Raw genomic sequence first — 25,193 nt, 5'->3', positions numbered from 1 at the left:
GAACTTCATATCCAACATACCTAACTGTATCAGTTATATCCAGAACAGGCCAGCTTTATGTACAGAATATAGTACAACCATTAATTGTAGGATCCAAGCAAGAAGAGAAAACACTGACCATGCTGATGAGTAATTTCCCTTTACAATTACATTGTGAGAACCTTCTGTGCACCATAGTGCATTGATAATCTTGAAACAGATGTTCAATAGTCTCTGATAGTATGTCTCTGAGGCAAGTTTAAGGTCACAGTCACTTAAATGCTATGACATCCTGTAGGTGTGAGAACTGTCTCTTCTGTAATGCTGTCCCGCTCTCTTTAATCTGTATAAACAATAGTTTTTCTCTTTAACAAAAAATAATAAAAAATCAGATACAAACCATGTGATGAAAATGAAATCAATAAAATGCTAATAGCAATATTTTCGTATTCTACAACTTTAAAATGAAGTAGGAAGCAAAGTCGACATGAGGCAGACTTGGAGGCATTGGCGTATCTATAATGGGTCCAGGGGGCCCTGCATCGCACACACTCCCGTGACTCCCACACTTAGGGGGCCCCCACACACTGTCCCCGGCTCCTGGCCACATCCCCCAAATGGCCCCCAACAACTAAGTATATAAGTCATTCAGAGCGGTGGATACGTAACTACCGGAGCAATTCAGTATTGCTCAGCAGGGGCGCCGAGAGGGGGGGGGAGCGGGTACAGATTACCCTGGCCCGGGCTCCCTGAAGGGCCCGGGTCCGGTGCCGCTCCCCCTCCCTCACAGCAGCCCAGCACACAGCGTGTGCTGGGCTGCAGTGGAGATTGCTCGTGGGCTGCTGAGCAGCAGCCACAGCAGTCTCCTATGCCTGTGGGGGGGAGCGATCACACTGGTCGCGCCCCCCCTGGCTTTGAGCAGGGCTGAGGGGGCACAGAGCGATTAGGCCACGCCCCCTATTACCCGGGCCCGCCGCGGCTCTCAGCGGGCCTGTTGCCCGGGTTCGGGGACAGCTGCTTTTCGGAGTAGCAGTGATACTTACCACTGCCGGGTCTGCCCAATGCACATGTGTGACTTCACGAGCATGGTTGCAGGGCACACAGCGCGGTGCCAGTCGGATCCTTTTACGCAACCCTGGACCTCCTTCCCATAGGAAGGAGCGGGGTTCTAGGAATCAACTCCACCTGGTGTTGGTTGCCCAAAGCAAACTTTGAAAGCTACACTAGACAACCCCATCAGGCCCTAATAAGGAATGGGCGTGATATGTGTAGTGGGCCCATAAATGCTAATGAATAGGCCCCCAAGTGAGGTGCTGTTTTGTGTAGGCAGTTCTGAAAAGTGCTGTTGTCTCAATGTAGGCCACCTCTTTAAGGGGGAGATGTATCAAGCTTTGGAGAGAAAGTGGAAGGAGATAAAGTACCACTCAATCAGCTCCTAACTGTAATTTTTCAAACACAGCCTGTAAAATTATATTTAGAAGCAGTTTGATTGGTACTTTACCTCTCTCCATGGTTTGATACCTATCCCTCTAATACATGTGTGGTACACCCAAGTTTGTTCCCAAATAGGGGTCCCCCAATATTTTTTTTTATGTATGTACACATAGATATACTGCAGCCCCATTCCACGTAATAGGCAGGTATAGTGAACTTTGACTGACCTTGCTCTCCCTGAACCCCACTGAGCATGTGCAAACAGGGAGGTAGAAAGTGCCCCTTGGTCAGCGACCCATTTTTGGAGGGAAAATCAGAGGAGCCACATTTGGAAGTCGTTGCATGCTGGGAGAGAAGAGGAGCTGTCTGGGAAGGAGGTCTCATCGCTCCATCGTCGTAGATGAAGCCCCAGCTGAGGAAAAGGTCCCGCCAGTGACGAAAACCCTGCTGGCACCCGCACGGGCAGAAGAAAAGACAGCCCCAGAGGAAGAGTGCTTCAGGACCCCTCCTGCTGCTGTGTGTGTTTGCTGGACAGAGCCCTGTGGAAAGGGATTTTGCACCTGTTGCTCCTTGTAAAATACCTGCCGGAGGTCTGCAGCTGGGAGGTCTGGTGCAGTGCTGTGCATCCCAGAGTTGCCCCGGACATCGGAGGAGGCTGAATAGATACTGCCAGGGGTGAGATCACACCAGAACCTCCCTATACTCTGTCCCTCCACAGCTCCTATCTTCCCTCCATTAACGCCCTTCCCCTCTGTACACCTATCTGGGTCCCCTGGGTCTATTGCATTATCCTTTACCTTGTGGCTAACCATGATTAGGCTGGGAGACTAGGTTTTGTGTAAAAGCTGCGACCGGGGGTTAGTCTCCCACACAACTATGTATAGAAAGGAGTCATAGTGTTTTAAATTGGGTATAGTGTGTGTGTAGTGATGAAATAGGGGGGAAGTAGGTCACCCCCTCTTTTTCCCAAGAGTTGTATTGGTGGTCATTTTCTTTCCTGTGAACCTCTGGCTCATGTCCAGGAGGGGACGTGCCTTACGGGTGTCGGCTCATGTCCGATGCCACTGTGGGTGATGTACAAAGTATTTTATGTCTAGCTTTAAAGTAAATGTAATGCCATGTGATATGTATTTGGCTCCGTTTACTGTTTGACTAGTGTGTTAGCTAAAGTGGTTGATAGTGGCCCTTTATCTGTTATAATACCCTGTAAAGCTGTTCACTGCTCGCTGTGTTATTATTGTCAATGCTGATTAATATTTTGCTTGCATGAAATGTTTGAGTATTTACCCGTATTGGTGTTGATGTAAATTGTTTCTTATACACTATTTGGCCCGGTAACCATTTCAAAGTCCATTCATGCTGATGTAATGTATATTGCTGGTTTATTTAGCCCTGTGTAACCCCGGCTGCCAATTCTGGTGATAGTAAATTGTGGCATAGGCAATTACCAAAGACTGTGTTAAATGCTGCAAATCTGCCGGTGAACTACTGCTTCCAGCATAGCCCTTGTTATTTTTCTTAGTAGGGCCAAGTATTAGCAAAGACTGTGTTAAGTGCTGCAAATCTGCCGGTGAACTACTGCTTCCAGCATAGCCCTTATTATTTTTCTCAGTAGGGCCAAGTATTAGCAAAGACTGTGTTAAGTGCTGCAAATCTGCCGGTGAACTGCTGCTTCCAGCATAGCCCTTGTTATTTCTCTCAGTAGGGCCAAGTATTAGCAAAGACTGTGTTAAGTGCTGCAAATCTGCCGGTGAACTACTGCTTCCAGCATAGCCCTTGTTATTTTTCTCAGTAGGGCCAAGTATTAGCAAAGACTGTGTTAAGTGCTGCAAATCTGCCGGTGAACTACTGCTTCCAGCATAGCCCTTGTTATTTTTCTCAGTAGGGCCAAGTATTAGCAAAGACTGTGTTAAGTGCTGCAAATCTGCCGGTGAACTACTGCTTCCAGCATAGCCCTTGTTATTTTTCTCAGTAGGGCCAAGTATTAGCAAAGACTGTGTTAAGTGCTGCAAATCTGCCGGTGAACTACTGCTTCCAGCATAGCCCTTGTTATTTTTCTCAGTAGGGCCAAGTATTAGCAAAGACTGTGTTAAGTGCTGCAAATCTGCCGGTGAACTACTGCTTCCAGCATAGCCCTTGTTATTTTTCTCAGTAGGGCCAAGTATTAGCAAAGACTGTGTTAAATGCTGCAAATCTGCCGGTGAACTACTGCTTCCAGCATAGCCCTTGTTATTTTTCTCAGTAGGGCCAAGTATTAGCAAAGACTCTGTTCAGTGCTGCAAATCTGCCGGTGAACTACTGCTTCCAGCATAGCCTAATTGTTGTCCCTATTTTTCTCAGCAAAGGCTCAAAGACTGTGTTTAAACTATTGCAGGTTGCTGGTGCACTACTGATATAAGCCTAACCTGCATGTGTTTTTCCCACGTTTTTCTCAGCAAAAGGGAGTCTTAGCACAGACTGTATTTCACAGCTATAGACTGCCGGCGCACCATTGATTCAAGCTAGACCAGCAGGTTTTCATATTTAGGTCTCTCATTTGTTTTTTGGTAAAGTTCTGCAGGAATTGTGGTTCTTGTTGGTTTCACATTGCTTGCCAGCTGGGGTCACTGGTAGATGACGGGGAGGTAATAAATAAATACCTTGTCATTGAATAGTGTAATTAATTTCATTCCGTCTGTAAATGGTAAATATCTCCTGTCATTTGTTGTTAATTATTAACAAATAATAAAATTGCGTTGCACCTTCCCTCCTGACTGGTCATTGTGTCTGCAATAGGGGAATTCAGGCTTGCCTCTCTGTCACGGTGTGTCCTATCTGAACATGGGGAAATCGGCCACCGAAGCAATCCGAACACACCTGAACCTGGTGCTAGTGGTGCAGCACTGTACAAACCAGTCAGTACATCACACATGTCTCTGATGGTTATTTGGAATCAGCATGATTTACCGCCGGCAGTATGGCCGACAGTTCAAATCTCGACAGCGCCAGCCCGGCAGGGGTGAAAATCCAGATTGTCAAAAGGTAAGTATTCACTAACCCTATTCTACCCCCTAACCCTACCTTAGCGGTGCCTAACCCCCCCAAAGTGCCTAACCCTAAGTCCCCTGGGGTGGTGCCTAACCCTAACCCTCCATCCCCTATCCTAAATCTAAACTTCCAGGGGGGGGGGGTGTGCCTAACCCTAAGTGCCCCCCGGAAACTCCTAACCTAAAAACCAGCCCCTACCCCTGCGCGGCTGTCCGTGCCCGGCTTACCTTTGATCGGTAAGCCGGGTGTCAGGTTCCCGCGTAGGTATAATGACAGGCGTAAGGATTTCAACGCCTGTCATTAGTGCCTTGCCGGGATTAGACATTCGGGAAGCCGGCGGTCGGGATTACGTCCGTCGAGTTCTCGGCTGCTTCCCGGTTATTTTATGGGCTTGAACAAAACTGCTGCTTAGGATAAATTATGATGTAATACTCACCAAGATTATTGGGCTAATAATGCCATTACCTTAGTGAGCTCCGGCATTCTTTGTTATGAGTAGGGATGTGCAGGCTCGGATAGGTTCGAGTTTGCACGTGGAGTTCGGATTTTTCCCTCCAAAAAAACGGAACTCAGAACGAGGCAAAACGTCATCTTACATGGACGAACATCATCATTCCTGGACAAAAGACCAGGAATGATGATGTTCGTCCATGTAAGATGACGTTTTGCCTCGTTCTGAGTTCCGTTTTTTTGGAGGGAAAAATCCGAACTCCACGTGCAAACTCGAACCTATCCGAGCCTGCACATCCCTAGTTATGAGTGGTTTCTCTAGACAGCAACAGTGATGTAAAATTAGCACGACACACTGCAACTCCAGGTTATTGCCGTCCCAATGGGGCATAAACACAATTTCCCTGGGCAGAATAAACCTCACCTGAAATGTTATTGTATCTCAGTGCAGTGAAGACTGTAAATAACGACCTATAGTATGCATACATGTATAATTCTGCTGTGATGTATGCGTACAAAGCAGCATATATGATAACTATAGCAAGCAGACTGCTATAAATATAACCACATTGCTAGGATGCTCCTGTCTTTCATACAAAGTCCTTGTACATGAACAAAGACAAAAGAAATGAGAGGTTTTCTTTTGTGCTGCATTTAATTTAAATTCATCCACAGCCTGCATCACCCCTCTGGGCTCTTTAGACTGGTTGCACAGAGAATGCATTGTCTAAGCTTGTGAATATGGTGCAGTTATTTGAATAGGGTACTTGTTCATGCAGGAGGCCAAACATTCGCTCTCCATCATACTTTCACAGTACGCAGTTGTGGTACAGCTCGGTGCAGCGCTCTTGTTGACCCAATACATCCCCCTATAACCTCCACTCCTTCATATGCAGGCCTAAGAATAGAAAGGAGACTCACACCAGACAAATATTCCTGACTGGTTATTATATAAATTGTAACCCTTGTACAGTATTGCTGGAAAGAGCTCCACAATGCACCAAATTTAGAAACAGCTTGAAGGCAGGGATAGAATAGAGGTCCACGGGGACAAGTGTTGATTTAGGTGACAATTTGTCATCTCTTGTTGGCCCACCTGTAGCATACTGTACATCCTCCTGTACGTTATAATAACTGATTAATATCCATTCCATAATACACATATGTCTAATAATACGTATGACTAATGTCGGATGCACACTTGGCTGATGGATCAGCTGTCCGGCCGACAGACCGATTTGTATGTCTGACCTTTAGTGACGTCATTGTCGGGGGTTCCTTCGGCCGGCATATTGGTTGTTCTGTTGCTGGTGCACACAGGCAGGTGTGTGCACGATATATCTGAAAGATATATCGCATCTGCCGTGCTTCACAGTGAAACACAATATATCTGTGAACTGCGTGATTTACAGGTATATCGGATGTTCACAATGGCCAACGTCTGGCGCAATATATCGTTCATCGATGTGTACCAGCATTAGTCACAATGCAGTAATGTTGTTTTATAGACACAAGACGATTTAAAATATCCGTCTGAAGAGGGATATATGTGTATCCTCCCTATGATCTCTCTGAATAGTGGTGCAGCTGAGTCACCATATTTCAAATTATAGCTCTATTTCCGTGGACAGAGTAGTATTGGGCACTGTTGTGCTCTAGTGTCAGCGTACATTTACAGTATATTTACAGTATAGTACACTAGACATTCCTGTCTGTCATGCATCCGGCTACGGACAGCTGAGAGTGTTGGAAATAAAGAACCATTATCATGTTGAAAATTGTCAAGTGAATTAAACTGCCAGGAATTGTACTGTAGTAAACCGTATGGGCAGGAAAATGCAAAACGAAAGCACGCTTTTAAATACATGGGACCCCAGGTGGATTTAATAGAATGTTGGGGGTGGAGGAGGTGAAGATACACAAAGCATGAAGAAGCACAAAAAAGTTACACAAGTGAAATGAAAGATAGGAACAAGGTGCAAATAAAAGTATATATTAGCGCCTATATATAATCATACTTGCCTACTTTTGAAAAAGCATTTCAGGGAGATTGTGAAAGTAACACCTATGAGCTCGCATTAAAGTGTAATGTTACACATGAGAGACGTGTCATAAAATTGATTTACATCCAATGTAAATGAGCCCCAAAGCAGTTAGTAAGATCTACTTGTTGATGAAAACACACTGATACTCCTCAGAAAATGCATGTAGCCATAGGGATCATAGGCCCTCATTCAGAGCCGTACGCTCTGAGCAGAGCGCACGCTCTGAATGAGGGCCGTCCTCCATAACTATGGAGCGTCCTCCTGGACGCTCGTATAGCTGTGGGTCACCACCCACAGCCTATACGAGCGTGCAGTTTGATGTCCGCGATGGTCTTGACCATCGCGACCATCAAAACTGCGAGCCGGAGCCTGCGGTTGAGGTTTTCAACCGCAAGGCCCGGAGTGATTTTGGCTCTATCAGAGCCAAAATCACTCCCACTGACATCACTAGTGATGTCAGTGGGCCGGCTTCTGACGGTAGGCGTTCCCTTAGGAACGCCCCCGTCAGGGAGGCACGCCCCCGGCACGCCCACCAAAGGGGGCGTGCTGTCAATCAACATCGACAGCACGCCCCCTTTGATCAGACACAACGAGCGAAGGACTTTCCTTCGCTCGTCGCGTCTGGCGCATGCGCACGACGGAGCTCCCTCCGTCGTGCGCATGCTCAGTGCAGAACATCGACCCACTTGCGAGCGGACAGCCGCTTGCGAGTGGGTCTGAATCAGGCCCATTGTGCCTTATAATAGCCAATGCAGGGAAATTATACTAATGATCAAATTTTTTTTTATGTATATATGTGTTTGTTTTTTTATATATAACAGCTTCATAATGGGGGTAAGGTGCAATCAGGGAGATTGTTAAGGTTCCTACACACTTGGCGTTATTTTACCCGATCTGGCTGATCCCACCGCATCGGAACGACAGATCGTGTAAAATATGCCCAAATCGTGAGTCCCCACTCACGGTCACGATGCGATGCGCGTCCCCGCTGGTCGTACATCGCATCGTCAGATCTGCCGTGCTGTAGGGCAGATCTGCCAATCTGGGACACGATGCACTGGAAAACGTCTGGATGCACGATAGATTGTTTGTAAATTTGGACACTTTAAACACCAAATCGTGTGCAGAGCTGCCGGGGAGGAGTTTCAAGGGAAATCATACACATCGTGGGATCATGTGCAGATCGCCAAGTGTGTAGGCACTTTTAGACTCTTCAGGGAGTCAGGGCGATTGCTACTATTTCAGGGAGTCTCCCTGACAATCAGAGAGAGTTGGCAAGTAAATATATAATAGGCACGCAGTAAGTGACCTTGAATAACGGCATTGTCAATTCAAAATCACAATACAGGTTGATATTTAGGTGCATGACGTCACTAGTATCAGCGGCCAATGACTAGCGGCGTGGGCGTGGTCCACGCGCCAGGCCACGCCCCGCATCACCCGCCGGACCCCCAGCGGCAGCTACCAGACCCCTCGTGACAGCGGCAGCACCCGCCGGACCCTTCCTCCTTACCTGCCGGACCCTTCCGCCTCAGTCGCCGGACCCCTCACGAACCCGCCGGATCCTTGTAGTACCTGCCGGACCACCGCAAAAACCCCGCCGGACCCCTGTATCACCCGCCGGACTCACCCGCAGCACACGCCGGGGCCTCACGTGACACCCGCCGGGCCCCCCCCAGGTATTCCGAAAACCGGAATAATCCAAAATCCGAAATGCTCGTGGTCCCGAGCATTTTGGATATGGGAGACTCAACCTGTATTCCCTCTTGCTAGACTGTGATGCCTGTGGGGGAACAACGTTCCCCAAAATAAGAAACCTCCCCAATGGAAAGCCCTGAGAAAATTTTATTTTCCTTAACATAGATGCACAAAATCGATAACCTCAACTCGGTGGAGGGGCACAAAATTATAACGTGCCCAGTACAAGTCATGAGAATTAGTTTTAAGGCTTTAAGTTTAGACGGAATAAAGGAGAGGCTTCAGGAAGAGGAGAAATTAGAACAAGATGTGCATTGCTATTGCTGCTGGGAAGAGAGAGGCAGCAAAGCCCAAGTGCCACCCAGAACCAGTGAACAAATGAAGCCTTGTGCCTTTGTTAAAGAGAGAGAGAGAGAGAGTGTGAGAGAGAGAGAGAGAGAGAGAGAGAGAGAGAGAGAGAGATGACTACAAATACACTGTTGTATACTCTTCCTTAAACCTCTAAGCATATATGTTTTGAAGAAAAAAAAAAAGACTGAGGCATAAAGTAAGCTGTAAATGTATCAAACAAAACAAGATTAATATTGGCCTTTACATTAATTCATTTTAGGCAATTTATCAAATTAATATAATACTTTGTAAATTAATGCAACTGTACAAAATGACTGCTAATCTCCGTTTACATCCAATTTAATAAACTGGCAAATTACGATCACTGCATCAAAAACATAAGTGACAATTATATACTAGAGACAAGAAATAAGTAAGACCATTAGCGACGACCATTTTGTTGAAGCCAAAGTTCATTAAAACGTAGGCAGATCCCTACCATATAAATCACATAACTGTCGTGATATGTGAGGTGTTACAAAATAAGATACTGAAATGTATTTTATTTTTTTGGAGCATTAATAAGGAAATTGTTCATTCCACTCTCTCGTTGTGGGACTGGACTATTATTATTGTAATGTGGTAAAACCAGCGCCCAAGAGCAAAATTTATTTTTCCTTATGCACCAAAAAGGGAGGATTCTGGGCTCTGCCCTGGACCCTCTAATATAGCCACCCAGGGCTGAACCAATGTTCCTGATGTTGATATATGTGTACTATTTGGATAGTGGTAAGCAGAGTAAATAGTATGCACTAACAGGATCCCAGATGCAACAGACAGCTCAGCACATAACCAGTTAGTATGGTTAATTGTGCAGCAATTTGTCTGTACAGATGTACTCACAGTTTACATACACGTGGTATCTGGATGGAGCTGAGCTTGAGCGGAACACACAAGTAACTAGCCGGTGATCTATGTGGGTAATGCGGCGTATATATGGGGTTCATGTCCCACTGTGGTGCTCATATACAATAACAAGATGGTGCCGCTCATGACCAGAAGACTTAACCAACGGCCATCTTGGTAAGGGCAAATGCCTTCTCAGAGGAGCATTATGGAGATAGCGCAGGAGTGCACCCCATAATTCAACATATGATAATGTAGGCTATATTGCAGATTCAAGCCAATAAGAATCAGCCTAAGGGGTAAATTTACTAAAGCTGGGTACACACTTTTACGATTGCAGGCTGATCGGGTAAAACTGTCCCGATCAGCTGTGCAGTCTGCCCCATTGAGACCCCGTCAGCCGTGTACACACTGTGCAGACATAGCACAGTGTGTATGGGCTTCTATGGAATCGGGAGGTCGACCAGATAAATATTAAACCGTACATAAGATGCGACCTCCCGATCCCGACCGTTGCAGGAGCGTTAAAAGCCGTTTATCGGCTAATGCTCCTGCATCGGGAAAGGGTACACACCTATACAATCCAATGGCCGTTCTCTCGATATTGGATGAACGGCCCGATGATTGTATAGGTGTGTACCCAGTTTAACATTCGAGTTTGATCAAGATGACAATCTCGGGTGAGTTTAGGCATGTTTTTTATCTCGCAAATTTACTAAAGACAAACTCGGGTGAGTTTGGGAGAGAGTTATTTAATCTCACCTGTAAAACTCGGGTGAGATCGCAAACTCGAATCTTATCACCATCTGGCAAACTCAGAAGTACTTTTCTTAAAAAAGATGCAGTTTGCAAATTTACTAAGATTTGAGATATCAAACTCCGGTGAGATTAGAGCAAACTCACAGAGAAATTGAAGTTTCAAAAACTCACCCTCCTGAGCTGCGAGTTTGCCAGAAACATACACAGATCAGTGTGATTTGTGTATGTTTCTGCATGTGTATTTAATGTATAGTATTAAAAAATTCCATAGGGCCCCCCCAAAAGCCATAACCATCCCTGGACTGGTCAGCCAGTCCTGGTTCCAAAATATTGCGGGGAACAAAACAAGTAGGGTTACACTGTAATTTAGGAACCAGCACCTGGCTGCAAGGTCAGTGCTGGTTTTAAATATAGGGGGAAAAAATTGCGTAGGGATCCCCCTATATTTAAAACCAGCACCGGACCCAAACCGACCAGGGTGTAATGCCACAGCCAGGAGACCCTATCACCGGGGCTCCATGGCCAAAGCATTCTCACCCCAAGCCGGTCAGGCCAAGTCAGGGATCTCAGGCGATGTGGGGACCCCCCAAAAAAGGGGTCCCCCCTCTCCTGAAACCCCAGGCTTGGTCTGAAACCCAGGGCTCTTCCCCGCACCCCTGGGCTGTTGGTAGGGGGGTAATAAAGTGTAAAATAGTATTAAACTATTGTATTTTACAGTGGAACTACAGGTGCCAGCATGCCTGATCATTCAGGAGCCAGTTAGCGGTGTAGAGGGGACCCCTACGCAATTTTCCCCCTTATATTTGGAACCAGCACTGGCCCTGCAGCCAGGTGCTGGTTCCTAAACTACAGGGGAGCCCTAATCGTTTTCTTCCCCTTAATTATTGGAACCAGGACTGGCTGACCAATCCGGGGCTGGTTATGCTGTACAAGATGCTTTACTCCCCAAATGTACACTTATTTTCCTACTGTGGAGGGTGGTTTTATGCAACAATTAGTATCAAAATTATATTTATATTATTTTGTAGCATTTTATCACGGGTAGAAGACCCATGTTGATCGTTGTATATTTGCATGGTCTTCCTGTAACAATGCACAACAATGAAAATGTTTCCGATGTGAAAATAGTTACTTATAATTGATGTCAGCATGCAAAGAATGAGTATGACATTTAAAACTCTCAGTTAGCTCTGAGTTCAGGGATATAGCCCATTTATGACGATGTAGGGGTATTCCTAGTGAAGTGGGCAGAATGGAGAGAATCTTACCAGCAATCTGCGTTCCACGCAGAGGGGGCGGGGCCTAATGACCCAATTAAATGAATGAGTTATTTGTCCCCTCCCCTATTCAAATATATGTGATACACGGGATTACCCACACAAGATAACTGGTGCACTGAGTGACAAGCATAGTGAGTGATTCCACTAAGACATTTCAGCAATGGAACAAAGATATCCGGGTAGGTGATCACTGCTGTAGGACAGTGACAAGAAATGCCCCAGAAGAGGAGTACAAGCGACAAGCAAAGAGAAAGTACCCCCATGAATAGGTCACTATATTAGATAGTACTTTCGTATGCTGTATGTTTGTTTCGTATGCTGTATGTTTGTTTGGTATGCTGTATGTTTGTTTTGTGTTCTTATTTGTGATTGATTGAATTAAAACAACTGTTTATTTTCTATCAAGAAAATATCAGATTATTTTAAAATAGCTTTTCACTATGACTATATTACTAATGTATATACAGTTTAGTGTAAGTAGTGTAGCTCAAAAAATAGAGCTAGTAAAAACATTCTGAAATCATTTTAGTTTTTCTTGACCACAAATTAGTAATGTATGACTATTTTTAGAAAGGAAACAAATGTAAAGTATTACTTTGTTGTACAGTTTAAACATATTTCAGTTATTTATTACCAAGATGACTTTCTTGTTAAACCTGTAAAGTTGTAAGTTATATAAGTGTATTGTCTGCATCATGTCATGTAGATTAAGCGTAATACACTAGACTACGTTTCGGCACTCACCAGCATATGATGACAGCTGCGACACAGCTCCAGGTGATACAGCAGACACGATTGCTCTTAGAGTCATCCTCTTCCTGAGAGCTGCAGCAGCAGAATCTGATTAAATACACACAGATTAAGACAAGGCTGATGGCCAGGCAGAGTCCTGCAATGCCGGCTAAGAAAAGAAGAGCCTGGAGAAAAGAGGAAAAGAGGAAACATTATTAGGAGCTGCAAAGCTGAGAGAGAATATATGGCTCCCCAGCTGTTGTATAACTAATTCCCAGCATGCCTTGTGACCATTTGGCTACTATGGCTGCCATGGCATACTAAGCCTTGTAGTTCTACAACAGCTGGAGAGTCAGTAGTTGTCAGTGGCAAGAATAACATAACAAAAATAGTGCTAAGCATGTGTGATTTATTATGAAAGCCCTATTTCAGTATCAGTACTTAGCACTTGTGCTGAACTAAAACATCAGTACCATCAACACACATTGGGCAGTCAGGCAGCATGTACTGTAAGTCAGGTCTGACCGGCAGCAATCACTGCAGCTCTCCTGACACTCAGAGAGCTCTCATACTGTGAAGGAGTCTTAATGGCAAATTTATGCATGAAACAGCGTTTAAACGGTGGGACACACCTGCAATCTTCTAACCAGACCCCCGTTACCACCCGGGCCTGCCGCTGGCCCAGTTAAAGGGGGTGTGGCCTAATTGTGGCAGGCATGGCCACGCCCCCTTCGAGGGAAAAACCCCCCCATTGAGGGAGGCATTCTGAACCCCCTCAGCCTGGCGCACAACCAGTGGGGGGCGCGATCAGCTTGATCGCTCCCCCCCACAGGCATAGGACTGCTGTGGCTGCTTCATAGCAGCCGCGAGCAGTCTCCCAGTGCAGCCCAGCACACAGCAGCATGTGCTGGGCTGCTGTGATGAAAGAGGGGGAGGAGCGGTACCGGACCCCGCCAGGCCCCTCCAGCAAGCCCAGGCCCGGGTAATTTGTACCCGCGCCCTCCCCCTCTCGGCAAACCCTGTTACCACTCCCCTACCCGTCACTCACTTTGCAAATAGTCCTCTGTACGAACATAATCACGATGCAATCGCTGGGCGTCCATATTGCAGTATTTCTGCATGCACCTTAGCAAACAAACGCTCAATCTGCAAAGATACCGGCATTGCGTCCATCTCCGAATCATGCCTATAATTCACACTACGCAGCAGTATAACCTGCGAGCTTCTCGCGTCTATCGTTCCATACTCTCTCTGGGGTAGAGCACTCTGAATTAGCAGGTTGAATGTGTGGTTGTTAGGAAAATAATAAAAGTTCTCCAATGAAACTGCAGTAAAAAAATCTGATTGAATTGAAGGAAAATTCGTTCTAAAAAATTGTGTAGCCAAAAAGATATCATTATACACATTATACACTGACGCCAACAGTTTTTTTTTTTTTTAATCACCGCTGAAAATAGAAAAAAAAAAATATGAAAAAAAAGAATTTAAAAATAGCCAGGGCAGATGGGCAATAATCATCATCACAGCGATACTGACCGGCAGCACTAAGCATAGAATTACCGTGTTGTTGGCCAGTCTGGGTGCATACAGTTTATGTGTAATCTGGCATTGCCAGGACACACAGTCTCCGGCTCCCAGGTGCAGATTTGCTAAAAATAAATAAATAAAAAATATATCCAGTTTTTTATAATGAAAAAAAATAAATAAATCAATTTGGAACTGCATTGCAACCGCAACGCTCATTTTACCTCGCACCCTCATCATGGTACGCAGTAAAATTAGGAACGATGTCAGGCTGCTCTAACTATAGGCGATGCGCGCTACCACGCATCGCGACACAATATCGCTCCTTACTGAATTGCCCCCCTTATAATTTACTGTAGCATGATATCCCAAATTTGTGTGTGGTACAAAAATTCGACAGTCACAATGTCGACAACATAATGTCAACATGGGCTGACACTCAACATTCAGAATGTTGACAAGTAAAATATTAACATTTGCCTTGACATATTGTCGATAGTTGGTATGTCAACCATGTCGTTTTCGATAGATTTAGCTAACCCTTACCGCAGCCTAACCCTATCCCTAACCCCAGATCTAACCCTAAAATCGTCTGCCGACATTCTGTCTGTCTGCATTCACAAGGTCGACATTATGACAAAGTTGAAAATTTGTCATTGTCGACATTGTGAATGTCGACATTCAGCCTGTGTTGATGAATGTCAACATTCTTAATACCGACAGGATGAACATATACACCAAATTAATATTTCTGGGATAGAAATAAAGTGGACAACCAATCAGCTCCTAACTGCCATTTTTCAAACACAACCTATAAAGTGATAGTTAGGAGCTGATTGGTTGGTACTTTATCTCCGTCCACTTTATCTCTCTCCAAGGCTTAGTACATAGACCCCAAAGTGAGAGAAACTGTAATGAGAAAAATGTGATTTCTCAAGCTGAATGCAGTAATGGAAGGTATTGGACGGTGTATCATGGCTATGGCTGCATCAGAGTTACTCAGAAGATGCCCATTTCATGCTATGCCTATTGATACAGTGGAAATGACTTGGCGAATGAGTAATGCTTCATGTCTATGAATCACACTTGGCATGCTATTCCATAACACACTTGGAGCACACAGAGCAGATAGACAGGTCACCCACTAAATCATCCAGTATAGTCATCATAATTCTGAATGTAAACAGGAATTGAGTTATGCACTTATATGTTATGTATCAAAGCTGTCTGCTGCAAAACTGGGTCAACATTATATTTTGGGAACAGTATGATAATTAGTGCGTCTTTCCAAAGATCTTCCTCTCTGCTAATTATACGTGTTCCACTTTTACAGAAGACACAGCTACACAGTGACAGTTACATCTAATCTAAGATTATTGTATACAGACAAATTAAATTCTGACAATAATTCCAGCAGCATCACCAATTACAGTATCAAAACAAACACTCCATCCTTCGCTTATACTTACTGTATATGTTAATAGTTTTGCATTAATAGTTTATTCATCACTAATATAGAAAACTGTAATTTTAGTATATCCATGGGTTTACATGACCCGCAGGCTAAAGCCCCGTACACACTGGACGATTAATTTGAACAATAGCGATATCTGTGAACAATATATTGTTCAAATCGTCCAGTGTGTACAGGGCCGATCCAAGGTTTCTTGGCACCCTAGGCATTTCTTCACCCTTATGGCCCCCCACCTGCCCCCACCCTCGATAGCTACACAAGCCCTTATACAGTGCCCCCAGTAGTGGCCCCCAATATAATGCCCCTTATACAGTGCCCCTTATATAGTGCCCCCAGTAGTGGACCCCCTATGCAGTGCCCACAGTAGTAGTCCCACACCTATGCAGTGCCCCTTATATAGTGACCCCAGTAGTAACCCTCCCTATGCAGTGCCCCCAGTAGAGGTCCCAGTAGTAGTCTCCCCCCCAGCAGTGCCCCCAGTAGCAGCCCTCCCCCAGCAGTGCCCCTAGTAGTAGTTCCCTCAGCAGTAATACCTCCCTATGCAGTGCCCCCAGTAGTGATCCCACCAGTGCAGTGCCTCCAGTAGCAGTCCACCCCCAAGCAGAGCCCCTAGTAGTAGCCCCCCCAGCAGTAATCCCCCCCTATGTAGTGCCCCCAGTAGTAGTCTCCCCAGCAGTGCCCCCAGTAGTAGTTTCCCCAGCAGTGCCCACAGCAGCAGTCTGCCCCAGCACTGCCCCCAGTAGTAGTCCCCCTCCCAACAGTAGTCCCCCCAGCAGTACCCCTAGTAGTAATCCCCCTCTATGAAGTGTCCCCCAGTAGTGGTCCCACCAGTGTGCAGTGCCCCTAGTAGTACCCCCAGCAATGTCCCTAGTAACACCCCTCTATGCAGTTCCCCCAGTAGTGGTCCCACCAGTGTGCAGTTCCCCCAGTAGTAGTGCCCCCAGTAGTACCCCCAGCAGTGCCCCTAGTAATAATCCCCCTAGTAGTTCCCCCCAGCAGTGCCCCTAGTAGTACCCCAGCAGTGCCCCTAGTAGTCCTCCTAGTAGTACCCCCAGCAGTGCCCCTAGTAGTCCCCCCATCAGTGACCCTAGTAGTACCCCCAGCAGTGCCCCTAGTAGTAGTCCGTCCCCATCTCCCCCCAGACACACACACACAAAAAAAACCCTCTACTTATCTTAATGCCCGCTCAGGCATCCGCTCCTCCGTCCGGCGTCCTCCCTGGGCGGCCCGCTCTGCAGGATGGGAGAGACGTCATGACGTCTCTCCCATCAGCCACTGCAGGAGCCGGAAGATGGAGGCTCCGGCCGTGGGCGCAGCAACCGATGAGAGTCTGTCTGACACTCATTGGCTGCTAAAACAAACACACAGCTGCCGGTGCCGGCGGCTGTGTGTTTGTTCCGAGTAGTGTAGTGCGGACTGCACTTATGTGCCGTCCACACTACCGCCCTGCAGTGGCCGGCGCTCCTAGGCAAATGCCTCATTTTGCCTAGTGGTAGCTCCGGCCCTGAGTGTGTATGCACTTACCGACAAACTATGCGCACTCCCTCGGGTCGTTAACGATATCCCCAGTCATCTGTAAATGCAGCTCAATCTGGGGATATCGTTAGTGATGCCATGCTGCCGTATGCAACATGGCCCCCCTCTCCCCTCCCGCGCCGTCGTTCGTCATTGCCGGCATCAGCAAGTGTGTATGCAATTGCAGATGCCGCCACCCCCGCCGTATCCGACATTGCTTCGTACACACATCATTCAATGTGCACAGGGCTAAGAAACTATGAAATAATGGATAGTGTTGTACCCACTGCCAGGTTATGCAGGGGGATAAGAGCTGCTGAGACTAAAACCAGGCTGGATGGAATTGTCCAAAATATTAAAAAAATTGTAAACAAATAACAATAAAACACAAAAAACAGCAGCACCATGTATTATCAGAAGGTTGTATAGAATCTCTTCTTTCACACTGTGTATTTATTTAACAATTTATACTACTGTATGCTATTGTAGGGTTGAACAAATTCATATATTCCATACCTGCGTGCATTGGGTGTGGTAGGTTATGTCGACTTTCAGAATGTCGACACAAGAATGTTCACATGCAGGAAGTTGTTGACATGCTCTAGCTGCAGTGGTGAATGTATGCCACTTGGAGTTCAAAGTTGCCTCAATCGCGCTGCGATTAACGGCGATTTAAATGTCGCAGAATATTTGCAGTCTCCTGCAGTATATGTTTGTTTTGCATGAGCATTTTTTATGTATTCCATGGGTGACTTGTAGGGAGGGGGCAGCCAGGCTGGCACAGCATAGGTGGGCGGTGCAGGTGCGTAGTAGCGCGATTGCATCACGTGGCCCAGCCTCCCACAATACAGTGCCGAGATCACAGGCATTGTAAAGCGGGGGAGGGGCTCTGATGACGTGATTCAGCACGAATCACGTCATTGTCCCTCTCCCCCACCACAGCCGCACACTTTTGCCATCTTATGACTACAAAATGTAGCATTAAAGTACATATATTATGTTGGGCATACACTCTACAATTATCTGTCAGATATCTTGCCAATCTGGCTGGTTGAAATCGGGGCCGGTTCTAGACATTGTGGAGCTCAGGGCGAAAGTTCCCAGTTGCGCCCCCCCCCCAAAAAAAATAAAGAAATTACTTTTTTTAGATGGCGTTCCTCTGCGCGCCCTTCCAGAAAGGGGGCGTGTCCTTGCGGAATGCCCCCAATTCATCCCACTGTGGGGCATGCCCAGCACTTACGGAGGTGCTGGGCTTTCACCAAGCTCTACCCTCATGGTGAATAATTACCATGTGCAGTAAAGCACCTTACACAGTATGTCTTACACAGTAATGCCCTTTATAACACATTATGCCACACACAGTAATGCCCTTTATAACACATTATGCCACACGCAGTAATGCCCTTTATAACACATTATGCCACACACAGTAATGCCCTTTATAACACATTATGCCACACGCAGTAATGCCCTTTATAACACATTATGCCACACACAGTAATGCCCTTTATAACACATTATGCCACACGCAGTAATGGCCTTTATAACACATTATGCCACATGCAGTAATGCCCTTTATAACACATTATGCCACATGCAGTAATGGCCTTTATAACACATAATGCCGCACACAGTAATGCCCTTTATCACACATTATGCCACACACAGTAATGCCCTTTATAACACAGTATGCCACACGCAGTAATGCCCTTTATAACACAGTATGTCACACACAATAATGCCCTTTATAACACATTATGCCACACACAGTAATGGTCTTTATAACACATTATGCCACATGCAGTAATGCCCTGTATAATACATTGTGTCACACACAGTAATTACCTTTATAATACATTATCCCCAATTCAAATTACACCACACAGTAGTCCCTTATTCATGTTATGACACACAGTGGTGCCCCTTTTACACAATGGCCAAATTAGTGTCCCTTATACACAAGGCACACAGTAGTAGTGCCCCTAATACAATGCCCACAGTAGTAGTGCCCTTTATACAATGCCCACAGCAGTGGTGTCCCCCATGCAGTGCCCCCATTAGTAGTGCCCACAGTAGTAATGCCCCCTATAGTAGTTCCCCCAGTAGTAAAGCCCCATTAGTAATGCTCCTCAGCAGTAATCCCCCCATTAGTAATGCCCCCTATAGTAGTGCCCACAGTAGTAATGCCCCCATTAGTAATGCTCCCCAGTAGTAATGCCCCCTATAGTAGTGCCCCCAATAGTAATGCCCCCATTAGTAATGCTCCCCAGTAGTAATCCCTCCATTAGTAATGCCCCCTACAGTAGTGCCCACTGTAGTAATGCCCCCTATAGTAGTTACCCCAGTAGTAATGCCCCCATTAGTAATGCTCCCCATTAGTAATCCCCCCATTAGTAATGCCCCCTATAGTAGTACCAACAGTAGTAATGTCCCCATTAGTAGTGCCCCCATTAGTAGTGCCCACAGTAGTAATGCCACCTATAGTAGTGCCCACAGTAGTAATGCCCCCTATAGTAGTTTCCCCAGTAGTAATGCCCCCATTAGTAGTGCTCCTCAATAGTAATCCCCCCATAAGTAATGCCCCCTATAGTAGTACCCACAGTAGTAATGCCATTAGTAGTGCTCCCATTTGTAATTCTCCCCAGTAGTAATGCCCCCATTAGTAGTGCCAACTGTAGTAATGCCCCCATTAGTAGTGCCCCCTATAGTAGTGCCCACAGAAATAATGCCCCTATTACTAGTGCCCCCATTAGTAGTGCCCCCAGTAGTAATGCACCCTATAGTCGTGCCCCCCAGTAGTAATGCCCCCTATAGAGCCCCCTAGTAGCAATGCCCCCTAGTAGCAATGCCCCTATAGTCGTACCGGTGCTTCTGAAAAAAAAAAATACAAACACAATACTTACCGCTGCTGTCCGGTCCGACCGCGGCTCCATGGATCTATGGGAGAGACGTCATGACGTCCCTCCCATAGTGCTCTCAGCGGGAGCCGGAGCTCAGGAGTGAGCTCCGGGTCCACGGATCTATGGGAGATATGTCATGACGTCCTTCCCATAGTGCTCTCAGCGGGAGCCGGAGCTCAGGAGTGAGCTCCGGGTCCACGGATCTATGGGAGATATGTCATGACGTCCCTCCCATAGTGCTCTCAGCGGGTGCCGGAGCTCAGGAGTGAGCTCCGGCTTTCGGCTGACGCTGCAGGGAGGGAGCCAGGTGCCCGCTGGTAACAAATCTCAGCGGGCGCCCGGCAAATGGAGCCCTGCTGCGGCTAGCGGGGGGGACCGGCGCAGTTTTTTTATTACTTCTGTTTTTTTTTTTACTTTTGGGACTCAGTGGCGCCCTCTGTTAGCCCGCCCCTAGAACCGTCACTGGTTGAAATGAAAACCTGGTAATAATGTATGGGGGTAAATGACAATCGACCATTTGGTCACAAACACTGGAAAACAGACAAAAATGGTCGTTCAGACAAAATTGGTTAAAACACACGAATTTAACCAATTTGAACCATTGTTTTTTGTCCGTTTAAAACCATATGATCGACTGTCATTTGCTTCCATACATTACCAGGTTTTTATTCCAACCAGCCAGATTGGACAGATATCTGACAGATAATTGTATAGTGTATGACCAGCAGGCAACAAAAATGCATTAATACAAAATACACCGACAAATGTAGGTTCAAAATGTTGCAAACAACAAATCAACTGCATTTGCATTTTGCATACGATATTAATGCTGTACCAGAAATGAGGACAGTATTGCAAAACATGCCCATAAAACCATGCAATAGGCGATTCTAGTTAACAGTCCTGAAGAATTGCTGCTATTCACGTTCAGCAGCTGAGATCAGATCATGATAAATCTGAATGATGTTGTAGTGCTCCAAGGACTGGAATTGCCATAATTTCACTGAGAGAATAATTATATTGCTGTTATATACATTTACGTTACTCGAGATTGTTCCCATTTTTTTTAAAAAATGTAAATGTCAGTGTAATTCTAATCCGAGCTCTGAGCACGCTGCTTCCCATAGCTGCTCACTTTCATTTCAACTTTAACACATCTTGTTGAATAGATTTTCATTTACAAGGAAAAACGAGCAGAATAAAAATTAGCTGGGAAATGTTATCTGCTGTATGCATGACTGTAATAAATGAATCAGACAGATGAAATATTGTGCTGCATAAGCAGAAAATTAACCATGTATCTAAATTCATGCTTAGATAGTCCATCTATCAATATTGCACTGCTCTTCCGTCCATGCGACCCTGCCAAATGGATATTATATTAAGACATATATAAGGATTAATCTGACTGTCTAAGAAATTGCAAATGTTTGGTAGTATTTCAGGTGTTTCCAGCAACCACTGATGTTTAATAATGTACACCAGCATACCAGTGATACCAGCACACCATCGATACCAGCATACTAGTGATACCAGCACACCATCGATACCAGCATACTAGTGATACCTGCATACCATACACCATCGATACCAGCATACTAGTGAAACCAGCATACCAGCACCCCATCGATACCAGCACCCCATCGATACCAGCATACCAGTGATACCAGCACACCATCGATACCAGCATACTAGCGATACCTGCATACCATACACCATCGATACCAGCATACTAGTGAAACCAGCATACCAGCACACCATCGATACCAGCATACCAGTGATACCAGCAGACCAATGATACCAGCATACTAGTGATACCAGCACACTATCGATACCAGCACACCAGTGATACAAGCACACCATCGATACCAGCATACTAGTGATACCAGCATATCAGCACACCATCAATACCAGCATACCAGTGATACCAGCATACCAGTGATACCAGCATACCAGTGATAACAGCAGACCAGAGATACCAGCATACCAGCACACCATCGATACCAGCATACCAGTGATACCAGCAGACCATCGATACCAGCAGACTAGTGATAGCAGCATACAGCACACCATCGATACCAGCATACTAGTGATACCAGCATACTAGTGATACCAGCATACCAGTGATACCAGCAGACCAGGGATACCAGCATACTAGTGATACCAGCATACAGCACGCCATCGATACCAGCATACTAGTGATACCAGCATACTAGTGATACCAGCATACCAGTGATACCAGCAGACCAGGGATACCAGCATACCAGTGATACTTCAACTTGCTGCCACATTTGTGGTTCACACTGAGATTTCCAGTTCTGCACAAATATTCACACCATAGTCTAGGAGGCTATATATTCTCATGTCCAACTGTTAAATGTGTAATTAAATAGAAAAATATCAATAGTTTGTTTTTCTGAATGAAGGTGGTTGCCCAACCGTCCAGTCAGGGGTGTATTAGTGCCCACGTGGGCCTGTGTGCTGCAGGCCCCCTCCTCCTGAGCAGTGCCCGAAAGACCTGCATCTTACCTTTTCCCTCCTCCTCCACGGGTTCACCTTGCCAGTGACATCTTTGGGAAGAGGGCACATGCACACAAGAGATCAAAGGCTCTGGCTCAGTGCCAGTCTTTGCTTTCACTGCGTGGTGCCACCTTCCCAAAGATCTCACTGGCAAGGTGAACCTGTGGAGGAGGAGAGACCTGCTTGCCAGCACTAGGTAAGTATACTATGGGTGGTTTCGGGCACCCTGAGATGCATCAACAACTTTCCAAGGTCACAGAAATATCTTTTGATTGAGGCATATGGCATGGCAGCACACACTTAGGTGTGATGACCAGACTTTAGTTTATGCTTTTTAAATAGGTAAGGGACACCCAAACTCAATCGTTAACGTCATCTCATTGATTGGTACCCATCACTGTAATTATCCCCTTAACTGAACTGATAATCCTAGAAAATCACATATTATTTTCGACAAAGGAATTTAGGGCCTGATTCAGACCTGCTCGCTAGGATGCGTTCGCACGTAGCCTGACGATGTTTGCAATCTGCGCATGCATATAATACGCAGTGCGCATGTGTGAACCAGTCACTGCGATCGCAAACCGATTGTCCCTTGTACACAGACACTCTGCAAGCATGAGTGACAGGTCGTGCCGTTTGTGGGTGGTGACAGGGAGTGGTCGATGGTAACGGGAAGTGTGGTGGTGCGAACGCAGGCATGTGTATGCGTCTGAATGCCGTTTCAGGGGCATACATAATTAAGACGCAGCGTCAGCATACACGTCACATCGCTGAAATACACACTACAGCACTAGCAGTGCTTGCGGTAGGGTATGGTCAGCCACAAGTGCTGTGTATGGGTCTGATGTTACTCGATGTTACCGATTGTTTCATACACTTCTTGGAGATGATGTATGTTACTAAGGGAAAGTGGGTCGTCTTGTGTCAGGCTGGTGGGCATCTAAATACACACCGCAATCACACGGCAAGACACAATGGGCGTGCTAATGTCTTGCTAGCGATCGCGGGATTTGCATACTCTGGCTGCTGATGGCTATGTGCGAGCGCATCCTAGCGAGCGGGTCTGACTCAGGCCCTTAATGTTGTATCCTTTTGATCTTTGAATGAGAAAGTATATTATTTTTGTGTATTATTTAATTTATTGATTCCTCATCTATTTTAATGACTTGAATATATGAGCACATGTAGATGTTGATGTATTAAGCAGTGAAAAGTGTAGAGAAGTGAACCAGTGGAGAACTTGCCTATGCGCAACCAACCAGCTTTGAGGTAGCATTTATCAAGTACATTCTATTGAATGATAGGTAAAAACGGACAAACTGCAGCATCCGAAAGGGAGTGACTGGCGTTTCTGTCGTCAAGAAAATGTTTCAGTCATTCATACAGTATAAGGAAATATGTCAGAGAAATAATATGTTTTCACACTTTCACAAGCATCAGAGAACCCCATCCATAAATGTATACCCATGCACATCTCTTGAAATGGAGATAATACTACTAAATAACGGTTTCATTTGCTTGTGGCTGATATTGAGATCCATTGGAGAATGTGACAGATTGCCAGGTTGTACCGACCACAAGGATCATAGCACATTTTGCTACCAAATCCTTATGAGTCATTAATACTTCGGTTACATTTGTTTGTATTTTAGCTTCATTCTAACAAGTTTCTGTTGTGCACGTGTACTGTGACAGATGTATCTCATGCTTTGCAATAGATACCAAGGGGCCTATTCATTATCCCTTCATTTCTACAAAGTACATGATGATTTAAGTTTTTAACTATTTTTGTAGAAATTAAATACCGGGGCCATTAATTACAAAGGTATCAGGAATATCTCCTGATTAGCTCTCTGCCCCGATCGGGCATGCCGTCCCCCTACCATAGTGATAGAACCTAAACTCATCAAGCTTGGAAAATACAACATTTTTTAAATATGATTGTGCGAACCTATGGCATCTTCAAATGGGATGGGTACGGGATGCTGGCGCTCAGAATCCTGGCAGTCAGAATCCCGATCTCGCCATCCCGACAGGGTTAGAATACCAACACTTGTCAGTCAGTATTCTAACCCTCCCCCTCTCCCTACCCTAACCCTCCATCCACCGTGCCTGAACCTAACATTCCCCCTAGTGCCTAAACCTAACCTCCCCCCTAGTACCTAAACCTAACCTCCCTCCAATGCCTAAACCTAACCTCCCCCTCCCCGCACGCTAAACCTAAACCTCTCCCCTTAGTGCCTAACCCTAACCCTAACCCTACTCCTTGTGCATAACTCCTAATGCTAACCTTCCCCCCAATCCAGCTACTTACCTTCAGGATTCCGGCGTTCGGGATGCCGGTACTGTGATTCTGACGTTTCAGGATTCCGGCGCCGGCATTCTGAGCACCGGAATCCCTCTGGTCAGGATATTGATCGCATCCCTCTTCAAATAACAACAGTTTTCTTGACCCCCGCTCCCTCCTAAAGGAAGGAGGTCTGAGTTGCCAAAAGGGAGCCTTCTGTACCCCTCTATACCCATTCGGATGCCTCCATAGCCCATCGGGTATATCTATGTGCATGTGCACTAACACTCGGCAGTTTTAAGTTTCACTGCTACGGAAACAATGCAGTGC

General features: G+C 45.8%; 1 protein-coding gene across 2 annotated transcripts in view; it reads right to left on the bottom strand.

Annotated features, from left to right (window-relative positions):
* The window catches only part of TTYH1 (tweety family member 1), a 201,824-nt gene that overhangs the window by 126,057 nt on the left and 50,574 nt on the right, over positions 1–25,193 (bottom strand). For both annotated transcript variants that reach the window (XM_088450912.1, XM_088450913.1), the window contains exon 2: positions 12,653–12,825. In XM_088450912.1, coding sequence (XP_088307038.1) covers positions 12,653–12,825 — 173 coding nt within the window. The remainder of the gene's footprint in view (positions 1–12,652; positions 12,826–25,193) is intronic.

This window comes from Taudactylus pleione, unplaced genomic scaffold (genome assembly GCF_031769625.1).
Source record: "Taudactylus pleione unplaced genomic scaffold, aTauple2 ptg000535l, whole genome shotgun sequence".
Classification (NCBI taxonomy): Eukaryota; Metazoa; Chordata; class Amphibia; order Anura; family Myobatrachidae; genus Taudactylus; species Taudactylus pleione.
The sequence above is the reverse complement of the archived record's forward strand: the minus strand, read 5'-3'. Positions and strand labels throughout refer to the sequence as shown.